The following is a 27,599-nucleotide window of genomic DNA, read 5'->3' on the forward strand; positions in this document are numbered from 1 at the left end:
CTATGTTACTAATTTTATTCATTTTTAAAGGCAACAGGTTTTTCAGATATGCAAACCCTTTCTTATTGAATAGGACTACTGAGCCATTAATGGTAACTTAAAAATCTGCATGTTATCTGTTAACAGTTGGTGTGTGTGTTTATATTATTAAACAAAAGGCAGCAAATCCAGAGATGTAAGTGAAAGGTATTCTGGTTTGCATATTTGCTATTACATAAATGACAGTTCTGATTTATCTGTTTAAAAGTAGAAAATTCTTCATTTTGGGGGTGGAGTGGGACAGGAGGGTATGTTTCACTAATAAGGAATGCATAAGCCATTCCCTGCACTAATTATTAGTATTTAGATGTTGGTTTGGGTTTTTTTGGTGTTTGAGTTGTAGTCCAGCTGTTCACCTGACTTTTTAAAAAATAAAAATAATTTTTTAAAAATCCACAGGTGAAACATAACCCTTCAGATCTTTACTTGGAAATAATTTAGAATTTAAAATAAATATGAAACTGTGCATCACAAATGAAATTATGTACAGCAGGAGCTGTTAAAAAAACCACCTGTGTGCTAATGCGTTATGAATGAGTGACAGTTCTGGCAGTTAGAAACAATTAATGGTTTTAAGTTAGATGCATCTCTGAGAGGTGATAAACTCTTGAGGGAAAGGGGGATACTGAATGAATTATGTCCTGTGATCTTTCAGATATTCATGTTTCCCACGTGTCCCCCTCGTTTTCTAACTTTTGCAATGTTTGGTAAATGGTCCCTGAAATAAGATGGTGGAAACTGGGGAGGAGTGTGTCTTAGTTTGTGTTCAAGACCTATGTAGCAGAAAGGAAAAACAGGTTTGGGGTGGTTTTTTTGTTTTTATACCTAAATGATGAGCATAAAAAAATTTTTCTTTTTCCCTGTTCTGTTTCTTCATGAAAATATAAAGTGGCTACAACAAGGACAAACTGCATTTGAGGTCTGAACATAGTGGCACACAGAATTCGTGTATTTATACTGAACATAGATCAATCTAGAAAATAGAGTGATTGCCTTGGGATGGGATTAGTGGGGTGGAAGGAGGTTGCATGTTTTCTTTGAAAAAGGAAAACAAGGAATCTGAGCTTCTTGAGCTTCCTTTAGCAATCTGTGCACAAGCTGCATTTCAAGGCATTTTCAGTTGCTTCATCAGCCGGGGTACAGAATCTGTTGGCTTGCTTTATTGCTGGATCTTCCAAGACTGCAGTTGGCCTTTAATTTTCTCTGCCTTTCCCATAGTAATATTTTATGGCTCCTGAATACCATAGCATCGCTTTTGAAATCCATCCTCCTCCTTTTCACCTTCTGTCTCTTCTGCCCTCCTCCCAGCATGAGAGCACCTAGCCACACCTTTCTTTTATGTTTCCATGCTGCTCCACCAGGTTTGGCACTCCTCATTGAAACCCTTTATAAACACTAGTTTCTTCACAGATTGGTATCGATGTACCTTTTAGAAAAGACGCAGGCTTGTCCTGAAGACTCTGCTGCCTTTGAGCAAGGTTGATACTTCTCTGAAGATGTTAATGGCACCATATTAAAAGCCACCACTGTCACACCAGTTCTAAAAGTCATATTTCTAAAAGGGATGTCTTCAAGATATCAGAGAGCACAGTTTGGCAAATGCTGCTGCATCCAGTTGAGATGTGCTACTGCTGTTGCAGTTTTAGGGACAGGCAGTCATCCCTGGCAGTATTGGTTAACCAGCTCACTTGCTCTCTGCTCACATTTTGGATGGAGGATGTGTTGCAGTTGTACAATATGGACTGAATTCAATCTCGTTTGCATGAGGGAGGGCTCGTTAGCTTTCATTTCAGTGCTAGAAAGAATATTCTTTTTTTGCTTTGTGACTATTTTTTGAATGATTTCTTTCTGCGTAATTTCTTAATGTGCCTGCACCACTGTACCTAAGCACAGACTTATCTCTCCTATTTCTGGGGGTTTAAAAGTTAAGAATAGAAACAAGATTAGCAGCTTAATTAGTAAGTTGGTATTCTTAAATACACTGGATTTCCTTTTTTCAAAAATAAAATAATATTAAAAAAAACCAAAACAGTTGGTTTCCTAAAGCATACCAACTGATCAATCCTCTGTTCTTTCTGAGGAAAGATTATACTCCGAATTACACTTCTGGTCGGAGTGTCTGACTACAAGACATTGCTTGTTTGTGATCGGCATCTTAAAATATTGGGTGAAGATTTTCTGAGAGGAATTTCTGATCAGAGGCTTAGGATTTTCCAGTTTCGTTGCCTGCGTAGCCTTCATACAACCCCCTCAAACTGCTGCAGAGAATGGCACCCGAGGCCTGACAACAGTCGGCGTTGCATCACTTGCTGGGAGGATGCTGTGGGCACCCCTCTTGATGCTGGAAGCAAGCATCTTTTGAAAAAGAGCTGTGGCCCTAATTGTCACAAGTCTGTGTGGGATTTGTAGGGAGTCTGAACTCAGTCCTGGGTCTCAGGAGCTGCCCAGAGTTCAGTGCTCTCGCAAAGGGTTTTCTAGCTGGTGTAGCCCACGTGATTCTCTAATATTGTTCTATGAGCAGTCAGAGGTAGACACCTTGCAAAAACTATTGTATGGCAATGCTCCATAGGGCTTCCACGGCTGCTTCATGTGTTTTATCCTAGAGCTGCATAAAGTGCAGAAATGACCCTGGAAGCTGATGAGGATCTAGCATGTTTCTCTTGTACATCATTCTCCATCCCACTAGACTTAAGTGTTATGTTTTCTCAGGAATCTTGTCTGTATCTGAGTTTGTACCTTCAGTTTGTATCTGAGTCTACATGAAATGAGAGAGCTGAAAAAGGTGGGGGTGGCCAGTGGTAGAGGATGATTACCCTTGTAAAGGTGGTTGGCTGGTTTTGGAGTATAGTGGGGAAAAATGTGCTTTAGTCCTAGACAAATGTGAAGAACTTCAGTGTTCTGAAATGGCTGGATGATTTTCAGAAACAGAGGTTTAGATTTACCTACGTGTGTTCTTCCAGACCCCCATCAAAGTCACTTTCTCGTTGTGTCAGGGGCTGATAGGTAGCCCTATGATTGAGAAGGGCATATTGTGGGGTTTTGATAGCTAAGATGCCCAGATCTGTACTGGATTTGTATATTCCATCTTTCTTAACTAAATTCAATGTTCTGTCTCTTTACCTAATGATTATCATCCCTCTGCATCTTTCCAAAGAACTTTAATATTTCACCTTGGTGATTGAGGTAGTGATTTCCTGTTAACTTATCTGGATGCAGCCTAATTTCCCATCATATTAAACAGGAATGAGAAAACTGCTGACTGTGCAGTCAAGAGTTCCTAATCAATAAACTAACGCCATTTTCCATGCAGATCCTTTCTACTCCTTACAGCTTATCTTGTCTGCTTCGCAACTTAGTTTTAATTCCCTTCCCCGACTGGCTGTCTGCTATTGTGGCGATGGGACTGCACCACAGTAGCAACTCCAGATACTTCTGTGAACAGGCTGTTCTTGTGCCTTCAGTTAGGTAATAATTATACACTGAAATATAGATTTGCTAAGAATGCATTTATGGTAGGAAACGGAAGGACTTGTTAATTTGGGTCAAACTTATCTAACAATTAAGGCCAAAGGAAAAACAATATAATAGGAAATTGGTTTTAGTAATGGCAAAATATTAATTTCAGTATTTTCTAAATAAAATGTTCTGACTTTTCATTTCAAGATTGCCCAGTGTTTATAGGGGATTTAGGTAATCTGAGAACAAAGCATTTCATTTGATTTGAAACAACCTTTTCTTCCTTACCTGAAAGAAAATCTGTTTCAAATCAAATCAAATGGGGGGAAAAAAAATCATTCTCACAGCAGTGCTCATAACCATACCTACTTAACAAGAAAATCAATTTTCTCAATTTTCTAATTTTCCTTCCTTAGTAAGTAGTGAAGGCTGTCCATTTTACCAGTCTGGGAAAGTATATTAGAACAAGCTAGGTGACTTTCTAAAGCCACAATAATCACCATTTACTGTGAAGGATTTTCAGAATCGCTTTTCTGTGAATAACTCTATACTTTATGCGGTCAAAGCGAGTTTGCCCAATGCCAATTCTTTTAAAAAACACGGTGCAACCAATCATTTTACCAGCAGGAATGTACTCTTCAGTACCTCCATCATAAATCAGACCGATGCAGAATTTTCCGGATATAAGATGATCTGCTAGCTATTGGCCAACTGGTCTATGGTTTTAAAGCTGTTCAGACTGCTGGGAATACTCAGCCGTTCCCGGGACCCTGCAGCAGTCTGGAAGATACAGTCTGATGCAGGCAAACGTCTAAAATGAAGCCTTCCCAGTCATCCCTGGATCTCTGGTCAGCCTTAGAAAAGCCTAATTTAGTTACAGCTGTCCTCAGGTACCCCACAGCTCCGCAGACCTTGTCAGGGATGTGTCTGACAGACCTAGATCTGACAGCGTGAGCATCTCGCATACGTCGTTCACACAAAAGAGATTGTCCAAAACACTGCCAGACTACTGGAACGGATGTATCTCTGACTGGGGAGTACAACTTACGATTGAGCATACACACACCAAAGAATAACCTGTGTGAGAATCCATGTATTTTAGTGGAAAATCAAACCGCAGGCTAACGTTATGGTTAGCGCTAAGTACCTCGGCAATATGGCAATTGGCAGCTGAAGCTCTTAGGACTTTGGTATAATACAGAATAAATCTGTTCTGGGATTTGGGTTTTTTTGCTTTATCACATAAGGTTAAGCATCTGAGAGCACACATGTTGTCTTAGGGGCTTTCTCTGGACCTGTGGGCTAAAGGTTGTTCTTGCAGAACATCCAGGGGCTAGGGGAGTGGGGCATCTCGCTAAAATGCTTCTCTTGGTCCCTGTATTCCAGAAAATAAACAAAGTGTCTGCCATCTTTTCATGGGATACGCCTGACTTTAAGATAAATGCTAAGAGTCAGCTATTACCATGTGCCCTATTTAGGCTAAGTGCTATCCGTTTGTCTTAGTTTGCAGTGTTCAGATTGACCATAAAATTAACAGAAGACATTTGTGTCAGTACATTTGTTTCTCCAGAACGGATTAGTATTTCTCCAGCAGTCCATGTAGGTGTCTAACACGCATACCATTGGCTTAGAAACACCTTCCAAATTTCAAGCCCCTCCAGCCGCTTCTGAAGAGAATCCAAGTTCTATTTGTCAGGTATAAGTGTGATGGCCAGGAGAGATCTCGAACTCTTTCACAAGCGTATCTTTGAATATTTTAATGAAATGGACAGACTGCCTGTTATCACCACATCCATGAAAAATTGTAATGGTCAAGGTGAGGAAGGAACCTAACAAGTAAATGGTCACTCAGTATTTGCCTTGCCTTGCATTTGCCATTCAGTAGTTTTTCAAACTTCCCTGGCCACTGCTGTTAGGACATGGGACTTTCAGGGTGTTTTCCACATTGAAATAATATAAGCCTTCTGACTCCTATATGTTTAGTTGTTTATTTGTCCAGCAACACATCATCTTTACCTTTTTTTTCTCACTTCCTTCCTTCTTTGGATAAAAGAATACATCTTGGTTCTCTCTTGTGTGCTTTCCTTTGCTGTGGACAGAGTTTTGCCCCTGCTACAGTCAGATCTGTCACCTTGGTAAGTCAATCCTGATGGTGGACATAGAGGATATGAAGAAAGCCCTCTTCTGATGAGCTGCGAAGCCTGCAGACATGGAGCAGTCTCTCTTGGTGGGGGCAATGCTCCCAAAGACAAAATAACGACTACCTTTCTGCCCAGGAGGGAAAGGCAATGGAAAAGGCTTACGTTTCATTCACAGCAATTAAAGTTCTGTGAAACAGATACTACCCGATATGTCCTGTTTTGTATGTAATTTTCCTGCTGCGAGAAACTAGCAGTGCCAATGAAACAAGGACATCTCATAATACTTTACTTCCCTTGGAGATAACAGGGTTTGGAAAGAACAGGGGGACTTCTCAGGAACTCTCCATCTGGGAATATGTAGAAGATTAATCATACAGCGCAAGTGAATACTTTATGTGTAAATTTATGCCATATGTATAAGATCAGGCTATAGTTGTGGGTCTAAAATATTTAGTCCATGGAATTAGTAAGAGGAGAAAGGGGAAAATACCAGCTAAGTCAGTAGTTCCTTGGTTATCAAGTAATGTCTCATCCTCCCAGATTCGGAAAGCAAAATTCATTGATGTTCTTTATGGCCCTTCATGTGTCTGTGGAGTCACGTCTCCCTGGGGTTCTGTTTATGCTGAGGTCTCCATCTGGGAATATCTGCTGGTAACTATTATACTTGAACCTACTATGGTTTGATAGGAGATAATGGAGCATAAATATGAATGAGTTAACATACTTTTTTTTTTTTTTTTTTTGGATTTGCAGAAAGTCTTTGACAAAGTTCCATATGTGAAAATATACAGGAAGAAATTACACAACCCTGGTGGTAAAGACAGTGTCCTTTCATAGATCAGACTCTGGCTTAGGGAGAACAGAGGCACAGATTCCCACCTAATGAAGATCAACACTGTAAATCCATTGATTTTCAATGGTGGTACGATTGTTTAAAGCTTAAGTTATCTATTCATTAACACTGATTTAAAAATAAAAAGTTAAAAACCATACATAGTGGCTGTACTAGAGAAGATTTCAAGACTACTAGAGAAGACAAAGATTAGTGAATAAAGAATTAAAAAAAAAATGCTTCCTTTGACAGGCAATAACAAAACAAAATGAAAAAAAGAGAAATGAACAATATTAAAAAAAAAGAAGATATTTTAAACTACAAGCATTTTACCCCCCCCCCAATTTTTACATGTCTAAAATTTTAAAATTAAAAATTTAGTGGTTTACGCAATTTATTTGTGGTTTTTTTCTAGTCTGAGAGATTTGTAAAACCTTCATTAGCTTAAACAACATTTTAATTGATCAAAGTATTTTTTGTTCTTGTCCCAAAGTTAAAAAATCAACTTGCTTTGTTGGATAGGCATCATAACAGTAAAAGAAAAGTTGATATATGAAAGATACTGCAGACAGGTGAGATCATTTGAATTTTTAAAGAAAATATTTTGAATTAATTGCAGTGGCTCAAGACAAAGGTTTAATGCTGTGGGCAGCTCATGGATTATTTTCATTAGCAGTTAAAAAACAAGTAAGTTCTGAGAATGCTTAGAATGCTAAAGAAAATATTAGTGGAACTGTATTTAACTCAGTAGCCCACTTCCCCACTAAAGGATTTGTGGTTTGTTTGGGTTTTTTTTTCCCCCATTCCCAATTCTTTTCCCCATGTGTATTTAAAAGTTAAGTTAGTGATAGAAGAGCTTAAGAAATGAGAAAGAAAAATGTACTGGGTCAAGTCTGCTTCTTCACATAAGTTGCTTCTCTTAGAGGGTAACTTAGGAGAAAACTCCTGTGCTTAGAAATTTTCTTTCAGTTTCTATTCCAAAGACTTTACAGCTCATCCTGCTTTGTTCTTGTATGTCTTTTCACAGAATAGTTTTCTCATTTCTCTGCTTATCATACATAGTAGCCTTTCTTTTGATGCCTTTTTTTTGTTTTGAATTCATTTTTCAAAAGCACATGTGGCTGGAAATGAACAGCAGTGAAAACACTAGGACCTCATGTAAAGACATATGAAGACATTAATGCTGAAAGTCATCTCCACTGATGCATTCTAAGATCTTATTTTCCCTTTTCATACCTCAGAACTGGATGGCTCAATATCATTCTGCAGCTGACTAGTATACCCATTGAATGTCTTTCCTCATGAATTCTCTCCTGTAATATCCCAGTTTATTGCAAAAAATTGTGTGATTTGTCTTATATCTCAAATGTGTGACCTGCACTTTGTAGTATAAGCTTTAGTGTCACTTCTGTTAACTCGGAAGGGCTCAGTTCCTCTTGACTGATATCTGTAGCCTCTTCAGAATTACCAATATGTCTAGTTTTATGTCACCTGTGGATTTCATTGTGTGGTCAACATTTTCTACTGAGATCAGTGAAGAAAATACCAAAGAAGATTGGTCCTGCAACTCATCTCGGGTACTTTCTTAGGCATTCCACCCTGGTAGTTCTGTGGGAAAACCAGTGATTTTCCTTACACACCTGCAGTGGTTTTGGTGGTAGCTCCCATGGCATAGTCTAACGCAGTTTCAGAATTCACCATGATGTTCATCTTGTTAACTTAATGTAGAACTCAGCATTTAGTTTGTTATACTTGCTTGACTTAAGCAACTGTAGATCTTCCAGCCATTCAACTAGATGGCATCAGCTCTCCAAATAATCTGACCTACTCTCTCTTGAGGACTTTTAGTTTTCAAATATAGGTCATATAGTGGGGAACAATGAGGGCCAGAAGATGGTATAGTTGACACACTGGCAGGATATCAGGCTGTGGTCTCTGTATTGGAGAGAGGAGAGAGGAAATAGGAGAGGAAAAATTCCTTATTCAATGCTATCCCTTGTCTTTTTTTTTTTCAGCTCTTTACCGTACAATTTTTATACTCCTCTATGTTTTCCACAGTTAATCGATGATTTGCTGCATGGCATCATGTCAAATGCTTTACTGAAATCCAGATAAATTAGATATACTTAATTTCCTTCATCTAGAAAATCAGTTAACTTATCAAATACAGCTATTAGATTAGTCTAACACGATTTGGTAAAGTTTTGCATTTTATCTAATTTTCCAATCACTTCCGTGTCTTTAATTCTTTCCTTTCGAATTTGTTCTAAAGCAGCATGTATGGCTGAGGTCAGATTAAATAGTTTGACTGGATGGCTTTTTTTCCCCCTTCTCATGTAAAGCTATTACATTTTCTGTTCTTTAATACAAGAAGTAGCATGCCCCGTTGTATAGCTGTATTTAAAAAATCCTGGCTTGTTATTTTTAAGTTCTGGGGTAGAGATCATCTTCCATGCTGTCTGACCCCACAAGTTCATTAAGAATATGTATGTTGTTTTCTTCTTAGCTGTGGAGATCTACATTTTCATAGGCACGTTCTTGTTAGTCAATTCAATCTGCTCCCTTGGATCATCAACCTTACTACAAAGTGACTCTCCTTCTTTCCATGATCTCTTTTTGTTTATAGCACTTAAGAACCTCTGGCTTTTAAATTTATTTTACTTTCTTTAAAAGGCCCTTTGACCTTGAGTTTTGGCAACTTTACTTATATATTTATTTCTGTTTCTAATTCTGAAAGTCACTGCTTTCTTTGCTGAGCAAGTCTGGGGTTTTTTCAAGACTTTCATATAGTCTATGATAGTGTAGTTATTCAGCCTAGTAGGTCTCCCCCTGTATATTTTTAACTTTGCAGGTACAAGTCCAAATATGTAACTATATATATGTATAGTTATATATATATAGTTTGGGGGGGCGGGGTTATACTTTACCTTAAAGAATTTCCAAGTGTCCTTCCTGGCTGAGTCCAGACCCTCAGAGTGATTACACAATCTAGTTTTCTTCACTTTATCAAATTTTGTTCTTTTGAAATCAAGAATCTGATTTACAGACTTATTTTTAGTTGTCCTTGTATTAATTGGAGTCAACTCATGATCACTCAATCAAAAAATGTTTCCTACAATTAACTTTTCTATGTTGTTTTCATTATTTATCCAAAGTAAAGCTAAAAGAGCATTGTTTTTTGTTTGTTTCAACTGGACAAAATCTCCCATGAGTATTCTAGGAAGCTGATATCTACCTGTATTCATACAATTATGTTCAATTATAATATGAATAAAAGAAGGCATTATAGCAGTGTGTAAAATAATGACATAGAGAATTAAAAATAAGACAAGGAAATCTGTGAAACTCACTTCAGCAAGTTCTCTAGAGTATAGTAAGATGCAAGAAACTACTTTAACAGGAATCAAAATAGATGAAAAATTAATCTTATTTACTGAACCACAAACCAGTAGTTAAGTGATGGATGTAACTAGGCCAGCATGTTACCTTACCTTTGCCAACATGTAATTGCACAACTGATTTCTTGCATCTTTTTCTGATTCATACAGCTCTGACTACCCTTTGGTTATGATTAAATGTGTTTTTCAGCATGTATCTAGGTCTCACTTTCAGTATAATTTTATTGTTCATCTGAAAGACTGATGTTAACAAAAGTGGTGATTTATTTTCCCATTCTCTTTGGGTGAACCTCTGTTACAGCTTATCCAAAGTCAATGAAATATTTATTTTTTTAAAAAAAACATTGCTGCCCTTTGAGAGATTATGAAATCGTTCTATCCTGCTGTTGTCTTTAACTAAAGAGCCTAGGTGATACCCAAACAAGACACTACAGTAAGTGTCTTTTCAAAAAGTGGTTTCAGTAAAGTTTCCTAAATCAGCTTTTTAATTTGACAGCTTATCAGGGGTTTCTGTCAGATAATGCTATATAATAATGCTTCTCTAACTCTGCAGACAGATTTTCTTTTTTCCTTTATTTTTCATCTTGGATATCCTGGTGAAATACAAAGGCTCATCCCTTCTTAGACTTGATAGATCCTGTAATTAAATTCAGATCTTGATAAAATGTGTGGCATGGTTGTCATTACTTGATCGCAGAAGGTATAACACCTTTCAGTTAAATACGGCAAGGTGGCACAATGCATCTAGTTTAGAAGGAGAAAGAAAATGTCAAATGAGCAGTGATTCAGAAAAAAGTGTTCTAAAATACTGAAAGAAACAGATATCTGCTCTTTTTGTGTCTTGTGGCAAAGGATGGTGCCCATACCTGCTTACCCTAATTAGTCACAAGGTGATGTGGAAAAGGAATTTCTGAAGACCACCACAAGCTGTGGGGATTCAAGTCAGAGGAAGAAAGTGGGAATGAAAACGGATCTCAGAATGAGACACGGCCGATCTGTCACAGCTGGTCCCACTCACCTCTGCAGGAAGGCCATTATCTGTTAACAATGCCAGCAAAAGTCAGATCACAAAAGATGAAACATTGACAATATATAGGGATTCTTTTGCACGCTTTTATTTGGTATGACACATGATTTCCATCTAACCTGCAGTATCACAACTCATCCAGTGTAGTAGGATAAGTTCAAAATGGGGGACTAATGTGTTGTTGGTTAAAAAGAAAACGATTCAGTCAAATTATTTACCAAGGAATTTTAGCTACTCAATACCTTCCTTAACAATACAATGCTGATGCCTGCGATAGAATCAATGTCTTAAAAGATATTTATCATTCCTCTTTTCTTTCCCGGTGGCAGGACCATGTTGTCAATGCAAAGTTTGAAACACCAGATTCCTTTATTTGTCTTTCCATTCCGCCTGCCCTCTGGTAGGTTCGTAGCTGTCTCGTTCAAGGTCACGCAGGACTTGAAGTAATGTGTCACTTGCTAAGCCAAACCAATATCCACTGACTTCAGTAAAATTACTTTTGTGTAACACTTAAGTCGGTACGGTTGTGACCGTGCCCCTCACTTGAGATGCCTTTCTTGATGGGCGTACACACGGGATTGCTCTAAGACTGGTATTAATGTTCCTGGTGGCTGACAGAGCATGCAAGAGAAGAACGCGATAGTGTCCTTCTGCCGTGTGTTCCTTCTGCGATGCAGTTTGTTTCCATTAGCTTCTGGGGCAACCCTGAAGTCAGTCTGAAATGGGAGCCTTTCTCAGGACAGAACAAATCAATGCGGTGTTGAGCCTTCCAACCAGACAATCTATCATATGGAAAACAAAATTAATTTCTCTGCAGTGCTATTGTGTTTTAGGTGCTTTCAGAAGATGAGGTATTTTTTTTATTTGGGGCATATTTGTGCATGTGTCCTCAGATATATTTTACTGGTGTTGTGAGGTGTGACAGAAGAATAGTACTTTATGTCTTCAGGATAAGAACTTCCATTAAACTAACTAATTCAGAAGCAGTCACTATCATTCATACTGAGCAGGGAAAACGGCAACCTGCTCTGCCCTAGATATATTTTCAAGAGATTGAACCACCCTAACCAGGTATCCAGGAGGACACAAATCATTGTTGTCTTGAACATATGAGTATGTAAATCCTTTAGACTCTCTTTCTCCCCTTTGTACCGTGTGAACACAGGAGAGAAGATGTACACCCGTCCCTTCATCCTGCGGCATGGTTAGCTTTCTGCAGTCTTAAGCACTGTTGGGTAAAAAAAAAAACCATCTTGAAACTGCAGTGTCTACACTTTCAAAATAACTTTTTCTTTAATACTTTGGATTTGAGATTAACGGCAACTTGGTTGTAACCAATTCTGCAGGACTGTTGTATTGTATCACACATTTAAAAGTTTGTTCATAGTGTTCCAGGAGAGTTCAAAGAGCTACATTTACGCTAGAAGGTGTAGCTAAACCAGAGGGTCTTTTTTGCAGTCTATCCTACCTGCCAGAAAAAGACTGAAAAGCTTGTATGATTTATAGAACCTAGAACCCTTATGAGCTTCACAAGAGTCAGATTCTGTAGTATACACTGTTTCAGATAAATTTGAAGCAGAAATTGAACATCCATCGCTGTATCAGAAGCACAAAACGTTGTGAACGACATCCTGATTTCAACCCCTTACAAGCAGAAGTTAGCTGAATTAAAGGCAGTGAAATTATGCTTTTACAAATTGGTTTAATTGAGACGTGAATGGTTTATTTTCCTCAATGGACTATTTCTAAGGAGTTAAATGGCCTTTCTGGTGCAGCATCGAGTTTAGTGGACATTAAAAAATTGAATGAAACACAATATTGTCAGGGTTAAGTATATATAAAGACAATTTTGATTTTTCTGTTTTACGGAACTGATGGGCATTAATAGACTACTGGTTTAAAATTTTAAAATTACAGTTTCAAAATTGGGTGAAGAGAATAAGTATGCCCTTTTCAAAAGAACAAACGGTACTCAAAGTTTAACTGTAGCTGGTTATAGGGCTAAGTCTTGAAAATATGCTCTCATTTCAGAGCACAGCAATTTTCAACCAAAGGCTTCTTGAGCATCCCACTTTAGGGTCCCAGTCCTTTAGTTCTCTCTCATGCAAATGCATATGTGTTTTTGTCTGAACTAAAATACAAACTTCAGGCTCAGTTTCAGGGTTCCTCTTCCCTTCTTTAATTTCTCCGGTGCTCATAGGTATCCTGTGTGTACAAATCATCCTTTTTGAGCCAAATTACTGTCCGCAGAGGTGCAGCACTGCAGTGTTCAGTGTTGCAGTGACTGGGGAGCCTGCATATCACAGCCAAACATCTCATTGTCAGTCCCAAAGCAGATGGATACTCTTCATAAAAGTGATGAGCAGGGAATATAGTTAATTTTTCATTAGTCAGCTTGAGCTAATAAACTCAATATTGCATTCAACAAATGGTTATCAGCAAGGAGCTTTCATTGCCTGGAAACATGTCCAGTGGGGTTCTGTACTGGGCTCAAAAATATCTACCACTTTTATAAGTGGCCTGGAAGTCTGCATAAAGTCATTGCTGATGACGTGTGCCTGTTATAAAGACAAAAAAAAAGTGGTAAATAATAGTGAGGGCAGGGCAAATGTGGTGTGTGAACATGATTGCTTGGGAAGCCAGGAGGATTTAAAGAAAGTTGCGGAAAGCACTGTAGCAGTGCTAAATGCCAAGGTATGGGTCTAAGAGAAAGGAGTGAAGGTTATGGCGATGTAAACAATGTCCTGGAAATGTATAATTCTGAGAAGTCACTTGTGGGGGTCTCATCTTCCAGGTTGCTCCGTATGAAACATCATGTGTTGCTGTGACAAAGGAGTTTATGGAAATCGCTTTGTGGGCACAAAAGGCTAAAAAGTAAGAACTGGGGAGGATTTTACCATCCTTTACAGCACTTTGAAACCAGCTCTGGAACAGGTACCAAAGTCTGTACCTGGGGTCTGTGGTTCTATGGAAAAAAGAAATTGGTGCACGTGTAAGAAGAGCCCAAAAGAGGTGCTATCTCAACTGATTTAGAGTGTCAGAAAAAAAACTATGCAGTGACTTGATTACAGCAGAAGTGCTTTTAGGGAGAGAAAACACTAGATTCTTGCAGTGCTCTTTAGCTGTTCCTAGAAAGCCGTAACCAGAACTAAGAAATTCATGCAAGAAATAGAGCACATGATTTCAACTGTGAGCCTTGGAATTCACTGCTGAGGGATTTTCCTCTACTGTGTATCATCACATTAGAAGATGTTTTCCTGGAAGACCTGTCTGAGCCTGTTACAAGTTATGAATTAACCAAAGAATAGTTTTATGGCTGAATACAGGATTAAGGGAGTCAATAGTTGTATCCTGCAATATGCAGATCAGGTTATGCCTATGTCTATATTGGGAGTGTATTATCAATGTAAGAATAAAGCTATGGTAACATTGTTTTAGTAATGCAGTTATAACTATACCTTCCCAGGAATTAACCAAGTCGGACCAGAAAAAGGAATGTTTCCAGGTATAATTACTATATCCAGAAACATTACTGTGCCAAACAGCAGCTCTACAATGCCTTAAACATGTCAGTCCTATTGCATTAAAGTGAGAATGTGCTTGCAGTAGAGCAGAAAGAGAATACTGAAAATATTACCCCAATCCTAATGTATCATTTATCTTTCTCTTTCTCAGCTTTGTATATTTATATATCCATAAATCCTGGTAGCAAGGAAAATGATTGTTAGTTAGCCGCTTGCTTAGCCATTCTATCTGATATCTCACAGTTTGTTACATATATTTTTTCCAGTAGCTGACTTTAGTTAAAGAGCATTCTATGGAGTAAGCCTGCATACAGCTTTTCCAGCTGAGCTGGAGAGATGAGCCATGTTGCAAGAGTCTGTCAAAACTAATCTGCTGTTTGTACACTTTCCTTATCTGCCATTGCTCTGTGGACGTGAGCACCATGGGTGTTCTGTGCGGAAAACAAAACAGGATGTTACTCCCATCTTTGTCAGAAACGTGTTTTAGCCTTCTGCTTTACTGATGGTAACAATCCATCCTGGCAGTTAGATATATTTTAATCTTAATTGGATTTACTACAGCCTTAGCCATGAAAGTTTGTTTATAAGTTCTAGTGTTCTACTTTAGAAGCAGTGGCAAACCCATGCGTATATTTGAAAAAGCAAGAACGGTAGGCAGTCTCCTTTTCCCATCTAAGCTATTGATCCTATGGCAGTACTTTCACGGGTGATGGTGGACAATGGATTGATGGAATGTAGTCCGTCCTTCTTAAGAATCCTGAACTTTATCTTGAAAATATGCTTATTAAAGTGGAATGCATTAATATTTTATTAGTAAGCCATCTGCATGTTTTACCCGTTAGTGTGTTATCTACTTAGAATTAGATGTTTATTTAATGCTTCATCGTTCTCAGTACCATCATTTAAAAATAAAAATAATTTAAATAGCGTATTGCATTATATTTTAATAATAATGCATTAGTGCTTTGTGTTAGAGAAGCTACTAGAATTCATAAAGCTGGAAAGATGATAATGTCTTTATCTAATTTCTTCAACATAGTGGATTTCAGTATGTTTTTAAAAGGTCAAGTGGTTTCCTGAGAAAAAGTGGATGTGTAAATTGTGCTAGCAGAGCTGTTTTCTTTGAAAAGTTGTTCTTTTCCCCATTTAACATTTCATAAGTGTCTCAAAGTAGAAGTTGAGTCTACTTTTTGGATATTGCATCAGCGAAAGGATTTTTGTAAACGAAAATGAAAAATTAAACATATTGACAGTTGACTAGCAATTACATATTTCCTTGCAAATTCATATACGCTTAAATAGTTCAATATTGATTGTTTTTTCATTCTGGTGTTTCAACTCAGATTAACTCTGAAAATCAAGCCAATAAATTTAGACCTACACAAAAGTTAGCTGCCAGCTTTGCATTGTCCACCTAAAATGTGGCCTTGTTAACTTTAAAACGGAGCAGCTCCTCGTATGAAAGTGTGTTCTGGGCAAGACCTTAAAGAATTGGGATATCTTAATTTATCTGGTGCAGGTCAGATCCGTATGTTAGTTCTGTCATTGGAGTCGGTGGCTTTCTCTTCTAGTTGCCGAAGGCTACCTTGACACCAGCTGTCCTCTGAAGACATCCAAGAAGAGATCTCTAGCTTCAAAGGCCATTTCAGGCCATGATCTAGCAAGGCACTCAAGAGTTGCTTCTGTGGTTGTCGTTCAGTGTGTCTTTAAGGGCTTTTGCACAATAGGGTGCACTGAAATGGACTTTCCATAAGAGTGGTTGGTGACGACACTGACAGCCTTCCTCACACCTATCCCCCCTCACGAGCGCTTTATTCAGCCTTTCTCCCATTTTTACACGGAGAATATGAGAAGTCATGAAGCACAGATTTCGGGAAAGTGATAAATAGGGTAACCATCCTTTCCCACCCTTGAGAACTTCCCAAATCATAAAAGAAGGAAACTATAGAAGAGTTTTGGACATAGAATCACAAGGGGAAAATACTTAGCTAATTGGAAACACTTAGCAGATTTTTAAAAAATGAGCTGTATTTCATAAAAAGTTATAGTGATGTGCTACATATCACAGATTGTTTTAAATGGAAAATATTAGTGAAGCTTTTTTTTAATGCATAATTAGGGAATCGGATTATTTCACCTTTTAACAGATAAAACTAAATCACTGCTGGGAGTCTACCCACAGCCATTATGCTGTTGCGTGTTGGACTGCTCATTATAGTTCTGCAGTCCTAAAGCACTCCTCTGCTTTTATCTCAGTGAGCATCTGTTTCTATTATTTACAGTTTCTGTTTCTATGTCTTGCCAAAAGCATTAAAAAAACCCTGTATGTACAAGTTTAAACCTTTCCATTTGAAATAGATTATTCTTTTATAGTAAAATGTCTGCAAGGCATAAATACACAAATTGAAATGCCACTTTTAGACGGAACTGGAAGTCTGGAGCTTGCTTTGGCCAAGGGCTACTTTTTTTGCTGCACTGCTGACACCGAACAGATTTTTCTCTCTTAAGTGCCATTTTCTATCTGTATGGGTGCATTTGGTTTCTTCTGCTTGGCAAAGGCTTGTCCAAATAATGACCTCACTTTTGTTGCTTCCACTGGCTTGTGTGTAATCATGCATATCCCTAGGAGAACGAGCTGATGCGGCCTCGGCAGATGTAACGAGTGTGACAAAGCACCTGTATTGTCCAGGACTTTGGGGCATAGCGGTAGTTAAATTTTCATGCTTTGTGAAAGAACATGAAATCAACGTTTTTCATATTTGCAGTTGCGGTCAAGTTAGCTTGTGTGCTGTTGATGAGGGTTGATGCTGATTGCCTTGGATTTCTTATGGTTTTTATGTCTCTGGCCATGTAATGAGCATGAAATTATCCTCAGTGCACCCCGCATTGCCTCCAAACAGTCTGCTAGAGCAGTTCAAATGCAGTAGCTTTGGTGATCACACCTGAAGGCCAAACTCTATTTTCTCTTATAAATCACATAACTAAGAGCAGAATTTTACCCCAGAAGATTTTCTTTTTTTTAATTGTTTCAGGTAAATTTTCATGTTGCAAATGGCCCAGAAATAATATATGGAAAAATTATATAGAACGTCCCAAAGCTTTTCACTGACTACAGTAAAATGCAATGGTATAAACAATGACCTTTTGACAGTTTGTCCTATTCCGTCCTCGGAACTTGCAGTGTGATTAAACTTAATTAGGAGGCTTGCACATAGTTAATAAATCCTTTCTTATTGATGTCTTCTGCCTGAATACTGGATACTCATGGGGTTACAGGCCAATAGAAATTTAAAATAAGAGCTGAGCACAGTGTTTTCCACTTGCCATTGTTCATTTATATAATGTGAGTATTATTTCTGTCAAGAGACATTCTATATAGCAGCTCTTTGCTAACATGAAATGAAGATCATCCAGATTGCTACCTGGGCAAAAGTCAGAAGAACGCATTCAGTAGTTGCTATCTCAGACCTAGCTAATTTTAGATACCGTAGGGTTGAAATAGTCTCCATTTTCCAGCTGTTGAAAATCTATTGAATAAGAAACTGCTTACAGTCAACTTCTGGTTAAATTTCTATAGGAAAAGTAACCTTAAATGCTGTGACATTATGATTGAGAAACAGTTCAGAGCCCTTTTACCTTGGAGAACTGCAAAATGTCACTCTTGGAGTGATGTGGGGCATGGCACTGGACTTATAACAATTCTTTTTTTTTAATACTTTAATCTTCCTCTTTAATGATTTCTATCAATTTTCCTGCCTATTTTAGCAGCAGCCATACAATATTAGCTCCTTAAATGCTGCACAGGCAGTACAAAGGATCTTTTTAAAACTCCTGATAACAAAATATGACCTTTAATTTATCAGACAAGTCCTATGTTTTCTTATCTCCTTCTTGTTGCTTTTCATCTTCTCTTGCTTGCTTTTGATATAATACACCAATCTCTCAAAGTAAGCAATCCAACACTGTACAAACCGAGACAGATATTGCATTATAGTGAGGAAGTAGGAGTCAGGAAGAACACACTCTTCATTTAATTACTAATTAATCCAGTGAAAAATAATCAAAAACAAAACAGGGCGGAAGGTAGTTGATTTGAAGTGAAGGTTCAGATCTCCCTGAGAGGTTAATGAGAGTTCTCAGTTTTATCCTGTAGAAAGTTGTAAAAATATGGTTTAGTTTGTTTAATGTGCAAGCATGAAACAAGGAGCTTACAGGTGAACATAAGATGTTTTGGTACGGTCTGTAGTATCAGTGGAAAGGGAATCAACTTATACATCTTTCAGTAAGTCTGGTGTTTGGATTCTTCTTTAAGGCAATTAAGTTTTGCTTTGTGCTTAGCATTATTATAAGCCACTGATGAGAGATTTCACTCTGCTGTGAAGACTGTTGTCTGTCATTCTGTGAGCAGAGTATTCTCTTGGGATACTTAATATTCATTATAAGGAACCTGGGAGTCCCTGTAAGGTGAAAAGGGCTCTATATTATGGTCATTCAATATGAACTTGCCAGGTTTGACACTTTAAAGTTTGGAGAAGTCATACCTCATGGTGGTTTCTTTTTTTATAGGTTAGGTCTTCTGGAATAAGGTAAGGCATTGTAGAGTTGCACTCTTACTTACTTGCTACAGGTTCTTTCTCTAACTTCAGAGTTTCTTGGCACTTTTATCTTCTCACCAAGCTGACGGTAAGGTTTGTTCAGGATGTCCAATGGGAAAAATATGCATCCTAGAACTGTGTGTCCACCTTCCCTTTGAGCATGGGAGGAGACCCAGATCAGCCTTCTGGATATGTAACTCCTTGTACAATAGTCTTCGAGGCTGACCACTGTATCCTCCTCCATCTCTCCCAACTCGTCATCCTACATGTTGTAACAGGTAGAGCTGGCATATTTTAGCAACAGAAAAAGACACACAGCTTCATCTGATCCCTTCGGAACTCATTCCTGGATCAAACACCAGATAGCCAAGTCTGTAAGTACTCAGCAAAAATATAGATCAGAGCAGTGCCGGTGTCCCTCACAAACACAACGCTCTCCTGGGACGGACCTGGACCTCTTATCCTCTGCCCCACGCAACCCCGTCTCGTGCCTGTATATCCTGGACCCAGGGTGTTGTGATGGAAAAGGTGATCTTGTGGTTGCAGGCATAAAGGCAAGCTTGCTGACGGCTGCTGAGGGCAAGATGCTTGTGGGTAATCGTAGGGCTATTTGCGAAAGTAACAGGCGGATCAGGTGAAGACGTGTGCTGCAGAGTATTTAGGAGCTAAGTTTGTTAGGAGCAAGGCTTGCTAGAGGTCTACAGGGGCAGGTGAAGTAAGGTTATGCCCTAGCACACCCTTCTTATCGTGCATGGAAAGTCTGGGAACATACTCTGGGACTGCAGCATAGATGTGTGTGGGGAGCCCCAGCCTGAGTGACCTCTCTGTAAGGGGTCTTTAGTGAAACAGAGCCATGTAGACGTAGCCACTGAGTTCCTTTGATGACAGTTAAAGGCTATTTAAATTTGAATCTTAATAAAGCTTTAGAGAATGTGCATTGGCTATTTGAAACACATTACAATCTGGATCTATTGTATTGTTAACATCAACACTGAAAGCATCCACGTAAGGCCCAGACATGGAGCCAGTGTGAACACCAGCATGAAAAATTACGTGCAAGTTATGGAGATGTTTGTGCTTGCATTTGTTAGCACTTAAAATATCACTCCCTCTCTTGCTGGGAAGAGGCAATCTGCATGTGCAAAATCATCTGTTGTCTAAATTTTAGACCACAGTCCTTCCATCTCCAGTTTATTCCAACTTTAATATATATTTGTACACACAAGTGCATGTGCACAGTAATAGTAACAGATGATTCGAAAGAGCTTTGTTGTGGGCCATAACCAAGATTGTGCTTTCGTTTCCTGGCCTGGCCACATGAGAAACTCTTTGCCCCTGTACCACAGAGCTGCTGTGGCTTCTTCTTGTGCCGTGCAGTTGACTCTTCAGTCAGGTTTCATCCCTAACTGCATCTGGAGGAATGATATGGGTCTCTGCCTTCCTCTTGCAGGTGTCAGGGGAGTCATGATTCAGAAATAGCAGTGTCAAGATCATGATGAGCAAAACTAGGGAGAGAGGGGTTATTTATTAATGGAGATAGACCTTAGTTTCATCTCTTTGTTATTTATTTCCCTAGCAGATCACTGAGACTAACGAGGTGAATTTGTATTCTGTTAAAGGGTTGGTTTGAAAGAAAATATTCTCAGTCTAGGTTGTTCTTCACAGACTCTCGATTTTCAACCTTCTTACTTATTCTCTTTCAAGGATGCTGCTATTTCACATCAATAACTGACACCTTTATTTCAGAGAACAAAATAGAATTACACTCCAGCACTGACAATATAATAAATCAGGAGGTATAAAATACATATTAGTGAAGTTCACATAGTTGGTTTGTCCCAGCTGACCTATAGATATAAAGGTATGATTAAAGTTTTTTTGGACTCCTTCTTCTCAATCTTGCCACAAGATTTAGCTCTGACTCAAAGATTTGACCTTTGCTGCTCCTCTCTGCTTACCTTGATTCTTTGGAATTATTGTTATTCCCTTGAAGCCTTTCTGCCCGTACAGAATTAACACTGTGTTGTGACAAAATATTATCTATTTGGCAGGAGAATGAAGCCATCTAGAATTCAATCAAGTTAGACAATGTCACGGTGCACTTCCTGAGTGAATCATTTCTACCCAGCTTTTTTAATCAGAGAAGTCTCAGCCATATAACAAGGAAGAGTCATGCTGGATAGTCACATAGCTCTCTACAATTAAAGTTTAGGCATATCAGTTGTTTTTTATGAATTACAGTTGAAAAGCATGCCTGCCAGAGCACTTAATCTTTCAGATGGGTAACAGAAACAAAATCTCAAAACCACAGGTTTATTTAGAGTATGAAAATATTTATTAACCTTCTTGGAAGTGTTTTTACTGAAGAAGTTCCTTGTGGTTCACCATATTGGTAAAAACAAGCATAAATAAAGGAAGCGTGAAAAATGTGCACTGAATACTCCTGAGAAAAACAAAATGTGATATTTATGTTTTCCCTTTGGGGAATGAGATTACCAGATGAAGTAAATGCACACAGTTTTACTGAATTCAGTGGGGCTATCCAGATTCGTTGTAGCTGAGTACATGACCCACACCAGCTGTTTGGGAAGAAGCAGTTGTTGAAAAGAGGTGTGGTTTTCACAATGTAATAATACGATGTTTGTTGCTTTTAATGTCGTTTCCATTCTTTTCAATGCTACATATAATTTGTTTGTTTAAATGTAGTTAAGTTACCTATGTGTCTACTAGTTTCACCATTACTAAAACTATGTGTTCTCCTTGAAGCTAAATCTGGATAAGCTCCACACCATTTCCCCCTAGTCCTTCCATTTATATTATATACTAGAAGAATTTAAGCTAATGTAATAGTGTCAAATTGAGATGCATTTGAAAATGCACTTTTCCTCTGATGAGCGATGGGCTAATGTAATCAGCAATTATTTTTTTTGTGTGACCTTTACAAATCAAATGGTTATTTCCTTGCTTTTAAATTGTATTTTGCTCCCACTGGTGCAAGACTGCTGCAGTTAGTATAAAACATAATTTATTGATAGAATCACATTATAATAGGGTGCAATAGTCTCAAAAAACGTACATACTGCATGGACTTTTTAATGAAATAATTCAAAGAAATGTATAAGCTGGCCAAGACCAAATTTATGCTGTTAATTCACAGAGGAGTTTCCATGATCACCACAGTTGTCTTGGAGCAGCTGCCAAGTAGTGAAAGTGGAGACAGCAATAAACTTTGTCGAAGATAAATCCTGTGTTAGTAATGGAATTACAGTAGAGAGATGCCATAGCGTTAGAGATCCAAACTGGTGACTGCAGAGGGTCCTTCTACCAAATACACCTGATTTACACCCACTGGTTGAACAAACAACGTGAAATTTAGTGCCTTCCCAACATATGCAGTTGTGAACGCTGTTTCATTTTGACATGACTATATGGTGGTTCTGAGGTCTAGGAAGCATTTGTTCACGAAAGGCATCCACTGAGTAACAGTGGGTGAATCTGATGAGTGAATGAGACTTATTCCCATTGCGTTAATAGATTCATTACGCCCGCAAACCTCTTCTGAACAATATAGTCTTTTCTTATAAATGACATAGAAGAATCCCACCCGCTGCCCCTTTTTTTTATTAAACATAGATAACAAACCCATACGCAACAGCAACAAAACCTCATGATTCATTTGTTTTAAGTTAAGGAAACCGTTTGGAAATAGGATGTTCTCTCACTTATTCAGTGAATCAACTGATAATGCCTCAATAAAAACTGTAGAAACATCTTATTGAAAAGCTAAACATAAGTGTTAAAAGTAACTGGCTGTCAGGGAATAGAAATTAACAATTCACTGGTGTGTGAGTGTGTATATATATCTATAAAATTTTGTTTTAATTGAAGATACAAATCCAGAACAGAAACATGGAGGATCACACTACTTACCTTTGTTCTCATGTTGATCACACGACATTTCTCATGTTTTTCCTGTACTTCTCAAATTTTCATTTAGTCACAGGACATTTGTTGTAAGTGAAGGAGCCCAGGATGAAGATCAGTAATTTTAAGGATCATAATAGAAAAAAAAAAAAAAAAAATTAAGACATTCTGTATTCTTACGTCACAAGAGTTCTGTTCCAAAGCCTTTATTCTAAATTTTCCATTTCTTGGAAAGGCAGAAAAAGGAAAGTTTAAGTAAAATATTGTTTTACAGAGAATATTTCTGAAAGTTGAGAATAGAGCAAAATGTACATATGAAAAAAAAAGGGGTATATATTTATATATATATACCCATGCACTTTTTAATATTGACATGCATATAGAAGTTCACATAGCATATTTGGCCAGAGAAGTTGTGGAACCAACTTCTGTGGTTGTCCAGAGAAGTTGTGGATGCCCCATCATTGCAAGTGTTCAAGGCCAGATTGAATGGGCTTTGAGCAACCTGATCTCGTGCAAGTTGTCCTTGTCCATGGCAGGGAGGGTGGACTAGATAATCTTCAAATGTCCCTTTCAGCCCAAACCATTTTATGATTTTATATTGGAAAGTGAATAGGAAAAGGACATTCTCTCAAAAGAAAACAGATCAGCTTTGGGCATAGTGAACTATGTCCGTGCTAAACCAAATGAGGGAGACATGACACATGGAAAGTAGAAGTTCATGTCACTGCAGAATAAGTATCTGCATAAAACCACCATGGGTGCTGGCACTGAAGCTGTTGCTCTTGCTATTTCTAGGGGCTATGGCACTGATTCTTCCCTGCAAGCCTGTTATGGCTTGTGAAGCTGATAGTGGAGATAATCGTCTGACAAACTAGAACATTGATTTTCTGAATTTGGATAAAACTTTGGTTTGATAATTGGCAGTAGGATCCTTCTAACACAGGAAAATGTATTTCTGAGCACTACATGGGCTACTGCGTCCTATACTCACATTTCCACTGCAGATACAGGACTTGGTTCGTTGGTGGGTTTTGAAGTCAAAGACAGTATGCATGTTTGAGCTAGTAAGATTGACTTTGGATTCGGACCTGAATTAGGAATGACTGCTTTGTACTCATATGGCTCTTCTTATCTCTCAGGTTCTTTACTAATATGAACCAATACAATGGAAGACAAAGGTATTGTTGGTCTAATATACTACTGCCACAAAAACCCTGTACGTCGAAGGAAGCGTTTAGGTTTTCCGTTCTCCTAAGAAAAGTTTTAAGTAGAAGACATGGTTTTCTGAGGGATCACACTTATATCATTCAAACACAAAACCCTATAATTAGAAATAAATATTTAAAGGGATTTGCTAATTATTCCTCGTTGTCTGATACTTTTCTGACTGTACCAGCCTTATTTGATCCTATTGTTTTATTTAAAGAAGTCAAAGATCTCTGCACAGACTGAGAATAGATAGGGTTTGCAAATATGACAAGTTTGTGTTTTGCATTGCCAAGTTCTGGTTAGTTCTTAATTTATGAAACCCCACTACAGATGGCCTCTTGCTAAATTTTAAAGCGCTTCCACATTTCAGAACCAGGCTACCTTTCAGCAAGTCACTTTTGTCAAAGCCTTGGTGTTCCTTCGAGACATTGTCAGCGTGTCCTATGAGAATGTAGAAACGGTGAATACCCTGGTCTGTTCTATACCATATATTTGAATCTCTGGAATTCATTTAAATGAAGTGAAGAAGAATGTATTTTTTCTGATTAGGAAATAAGTTACAGCAGGTCTATTACTAGACAGCAGAAGTAAGTGTGCCTTAGCTGGCGATTAAGAGTTGTGATGTTCTTCTTCTTTAAATGACTAACCTGGAGTGAGAGGTTGGATGTCTTTTGAAAACTTAAACCTGTTTCACCTGAACATGTTTAACTAGTTAATAAGAAACATCAAAAAAGACAAAACCCTGAGGTCAATGATCATTTTTTGTAAAGCCATTCGATGATGTTTAAATTTGTTTTTTGGGTCTGTCTATAACTTAAGTTTAATAACCTAGCTCAAATGCAGATTTCTAATTTTCAATTAACATAGGAATAATTTTGTTTGCTAAAATAAAATAAATGAATGAATGAAAAGTCTGAACCATGAAATGTTCTAGGTAGCACTTTTTAAAATTCCAAATTTCAAAAAATCATGTGGCAACTGTATAGCTCAAGCTTTAAGTATTAACTTTTAACCTTTGACCTTACAGATTTTAACCAATGAAATGTCTCTTTAAACTTTAAAGGAAACAATGATAACGAGCGCCTGGCGATTGCTAGACAGCGAATTCCATATCGACTTGGTCGAGTAGTTGATGAATGGCTACTCGACAAAGGTAAAAAACATTGATTAAAACTTCAAATAAAAAAATAATTTGAACATAACCAAATAGTACTTCATTGTAACACTAATAAACATAAAAAATAAATTTCAGTAAAACTAAATTAAAAACAAATTTAAAAAAGTAAAATATAGAGTAATATTTGCATACCTTGTATAATAATTTCTATACATTTCTAGAAGTACCAGCTGTTTAATAATCTTACCCTGTTAACTTAAGGTTAAAGGGACTGTTAAATATAATCCACTAACTCAATCTATGAAGGTACTCATAGCAAACATTAACCAAAAATTATAAATCATTCATAGATTATATTACATGTTCCAGCATCTAAATTATTAACTAAAAATATATGTAGTCATGATATCTTCATTTATGGTCCTGAAAAAAAATTTGTTTAAACTGTAGGTATCTTAAATAGTGGGCAATATGAATTGCCAATCAAAATGAAGTCCCTTTAACGTTTGCAACCTTCTAAGGGGATTTTGGAACAAACACTAATTAAAACAGAACTTAAAGTTGTGTGCATGCTTTTTGTGAGCAGAAACCAATCTGCTAAAGTGACTATTCTATTTACTGAGAGTGGTACTGTTGCTGAGGATTTCTCTGTTTAATGGAAATGTGCCATGATTTCTCCATCGGTATGTGTATCATTTCTGAAGCCGCTTTTACATCTAAAATCTTTTATTTTAATTGATAGCCTTGCTGAAAGCCAATCAGACATCTATTTTTGAATCTGCCTCTGAGATACTCAGTATGAACCATGTGTTTCTTTTCAGTGTGTATGTTGAAGGAAAATAAACATTTAAATACAAAAAGGAAACATTTAATTAAAAATGTAAATATTTGATCCACTTACGAGATATTTTATCCACTCATAGAGATATGACAGATTACTGCATAACATATTCTTTAAAATTCACTTGACCTAGTGACTTGTTGGCATATATATAAACTCTCTCTGTGTGTATATACATATTTGTATATGTCTATACATACGTAAACTCACATGTACGTACTTAAAGCTATAGGCCCTATGCTGTATTGCGTGGGAAAAACTTTGAAATGTTGGCAGACTTGAAGAAAAAGTAATCTTAAGGAATTAGAAACCTGGCATTCTTGACACACACCAAAAAGCTTAACACTGCTTTCAGGTAAAAGGGAGAGGGGTATCATTTTTAGTACTAAACACATTTGCAAACATATTTGATTGGCCTTTTAGCAAAAAAAAAATATAATCCCCAAACATTGTAAATTAAGAAAAATGCAAATGCTCTCAAAATTTATGCATTTCATAGACACCTCATTAAAAAGCAATGAATTATGAGTCAAATCCTTTTCTTATAGTTTATTGCTCTCATTATTCACCCCATGACAATCTGTTATCACTCGTGTAGAGTATAGTGTTCGCAGTCAACATTTTTGCATGTATATAATATTATCTTCACAGGGCGTCAGCTCACAATCTTCAATAGCCAAGCAACCATAAAAATTGGAGGCAAGGAACGTGGCCACCCTTTCCAAGGCCAGCTCTCTGGTCTTTACTACAATGGCTTGAAAGTTCTGAATATGGCAGCAGAAAATGATGCCAACATCGTGATAGAAGGAAATGTGAGACTTGTTGGTGAAGTGCCTTCCTCTATGACAACCGAGTCCACAGCCACAGCGATGCAGTCTGAGATGTCCACGTCAGTCATGGAAACAACCACCACTTTGGCCACGAGCACCGCTAGAAGAGGAAAGACCCCAACAAAAGAACCTATTGGTCAGGTTAGTCGGCTTCCTCGCTTTTTGCAAATATTTTCCCATCTTTGAGTGTGGCTTCCTATATCGCATTCGCTCTGCAGATGAAACTGTTCCTGTCGAAGAAATGCATGAATTGCAGATAAATGTTCTGTACCGTACATGGCTCGTGGATGCAATGTTGATCAGCGTTTAGAGGGAAAGTAAGGACTTTGCTGTTCTTCTAAATTAGGCAAACTTACCAGTTCAGATTTTTCTCATGCTGAATTTTATTGCCCTGTCATCCTTCTTCATAGCGGTGCATATTTTTAAATACCCTTTCTTCCTTTGATGGCTTAGATTGATTATTTTCAGTGTAGGAATGCAGGTTTTCTGGAATTAGAGATAATGAAATGAAGTGGTGACTTTATCCATGAGTCAGAGAAAAGAGATCCAGTTTGAAGAGGGAACAGGAAGGAGGTGTGAAGACAAAAAGTTGGAAGAGGCTGGAAAAGAGGGAATTAGCACTTTCTCTAGTCCCACGACTGATCATCTTCTTGGGCAGAATTC

General features: G+C 37.7%; 1 protein-coding gene across 7 annotated transcripts in view; it reads left to right on the forward strand.

The window, feature by feature from the left end:
• The window catches only part of NRXN1 (neurexin 1), a 718,668-nt gene that overhangs the window by 595,682 nt on the left and 95,387 nt on the right, over positions 1–27,599 (forward strand). For 4 of the 7 annotated variants that reach the window (XM_075042422.1, XM_075042424.1, XM_075042427.1 and 1 more), the window contains 2 exons: positions 25,212–25,301; positions 26,758–27,077. In XM_075042422.1, the coding sequence (XP_074898523.1) occupies positions 25,212–25,301; positions 26,758–27,077 (410 nt within the window). The remainder of the gene's footprint in view (positions 1–25,211; positions 25,302–26,757; positions 27,078–27,599) is intronic. The other 3 variants (XM_075042423.1, XM_075042430.1, XM_075042429.1) reach the window with 1 other exon arrangement.

The sequence above is a fragment of the Buteo buteo genome, chromosome 12, assembly GCF_964188355.1.
Source record: "Buteo buteo chromosome 12, bButBut1.hap1.1, whole genome shotgun sequence".
In the NCBI taxonomy this organism is placed as follows: Eukaryota; Metazoa; Chordata; class Aves; order Accipitriformes; family Accipitridae; genus Buteo; species Buteo buteo.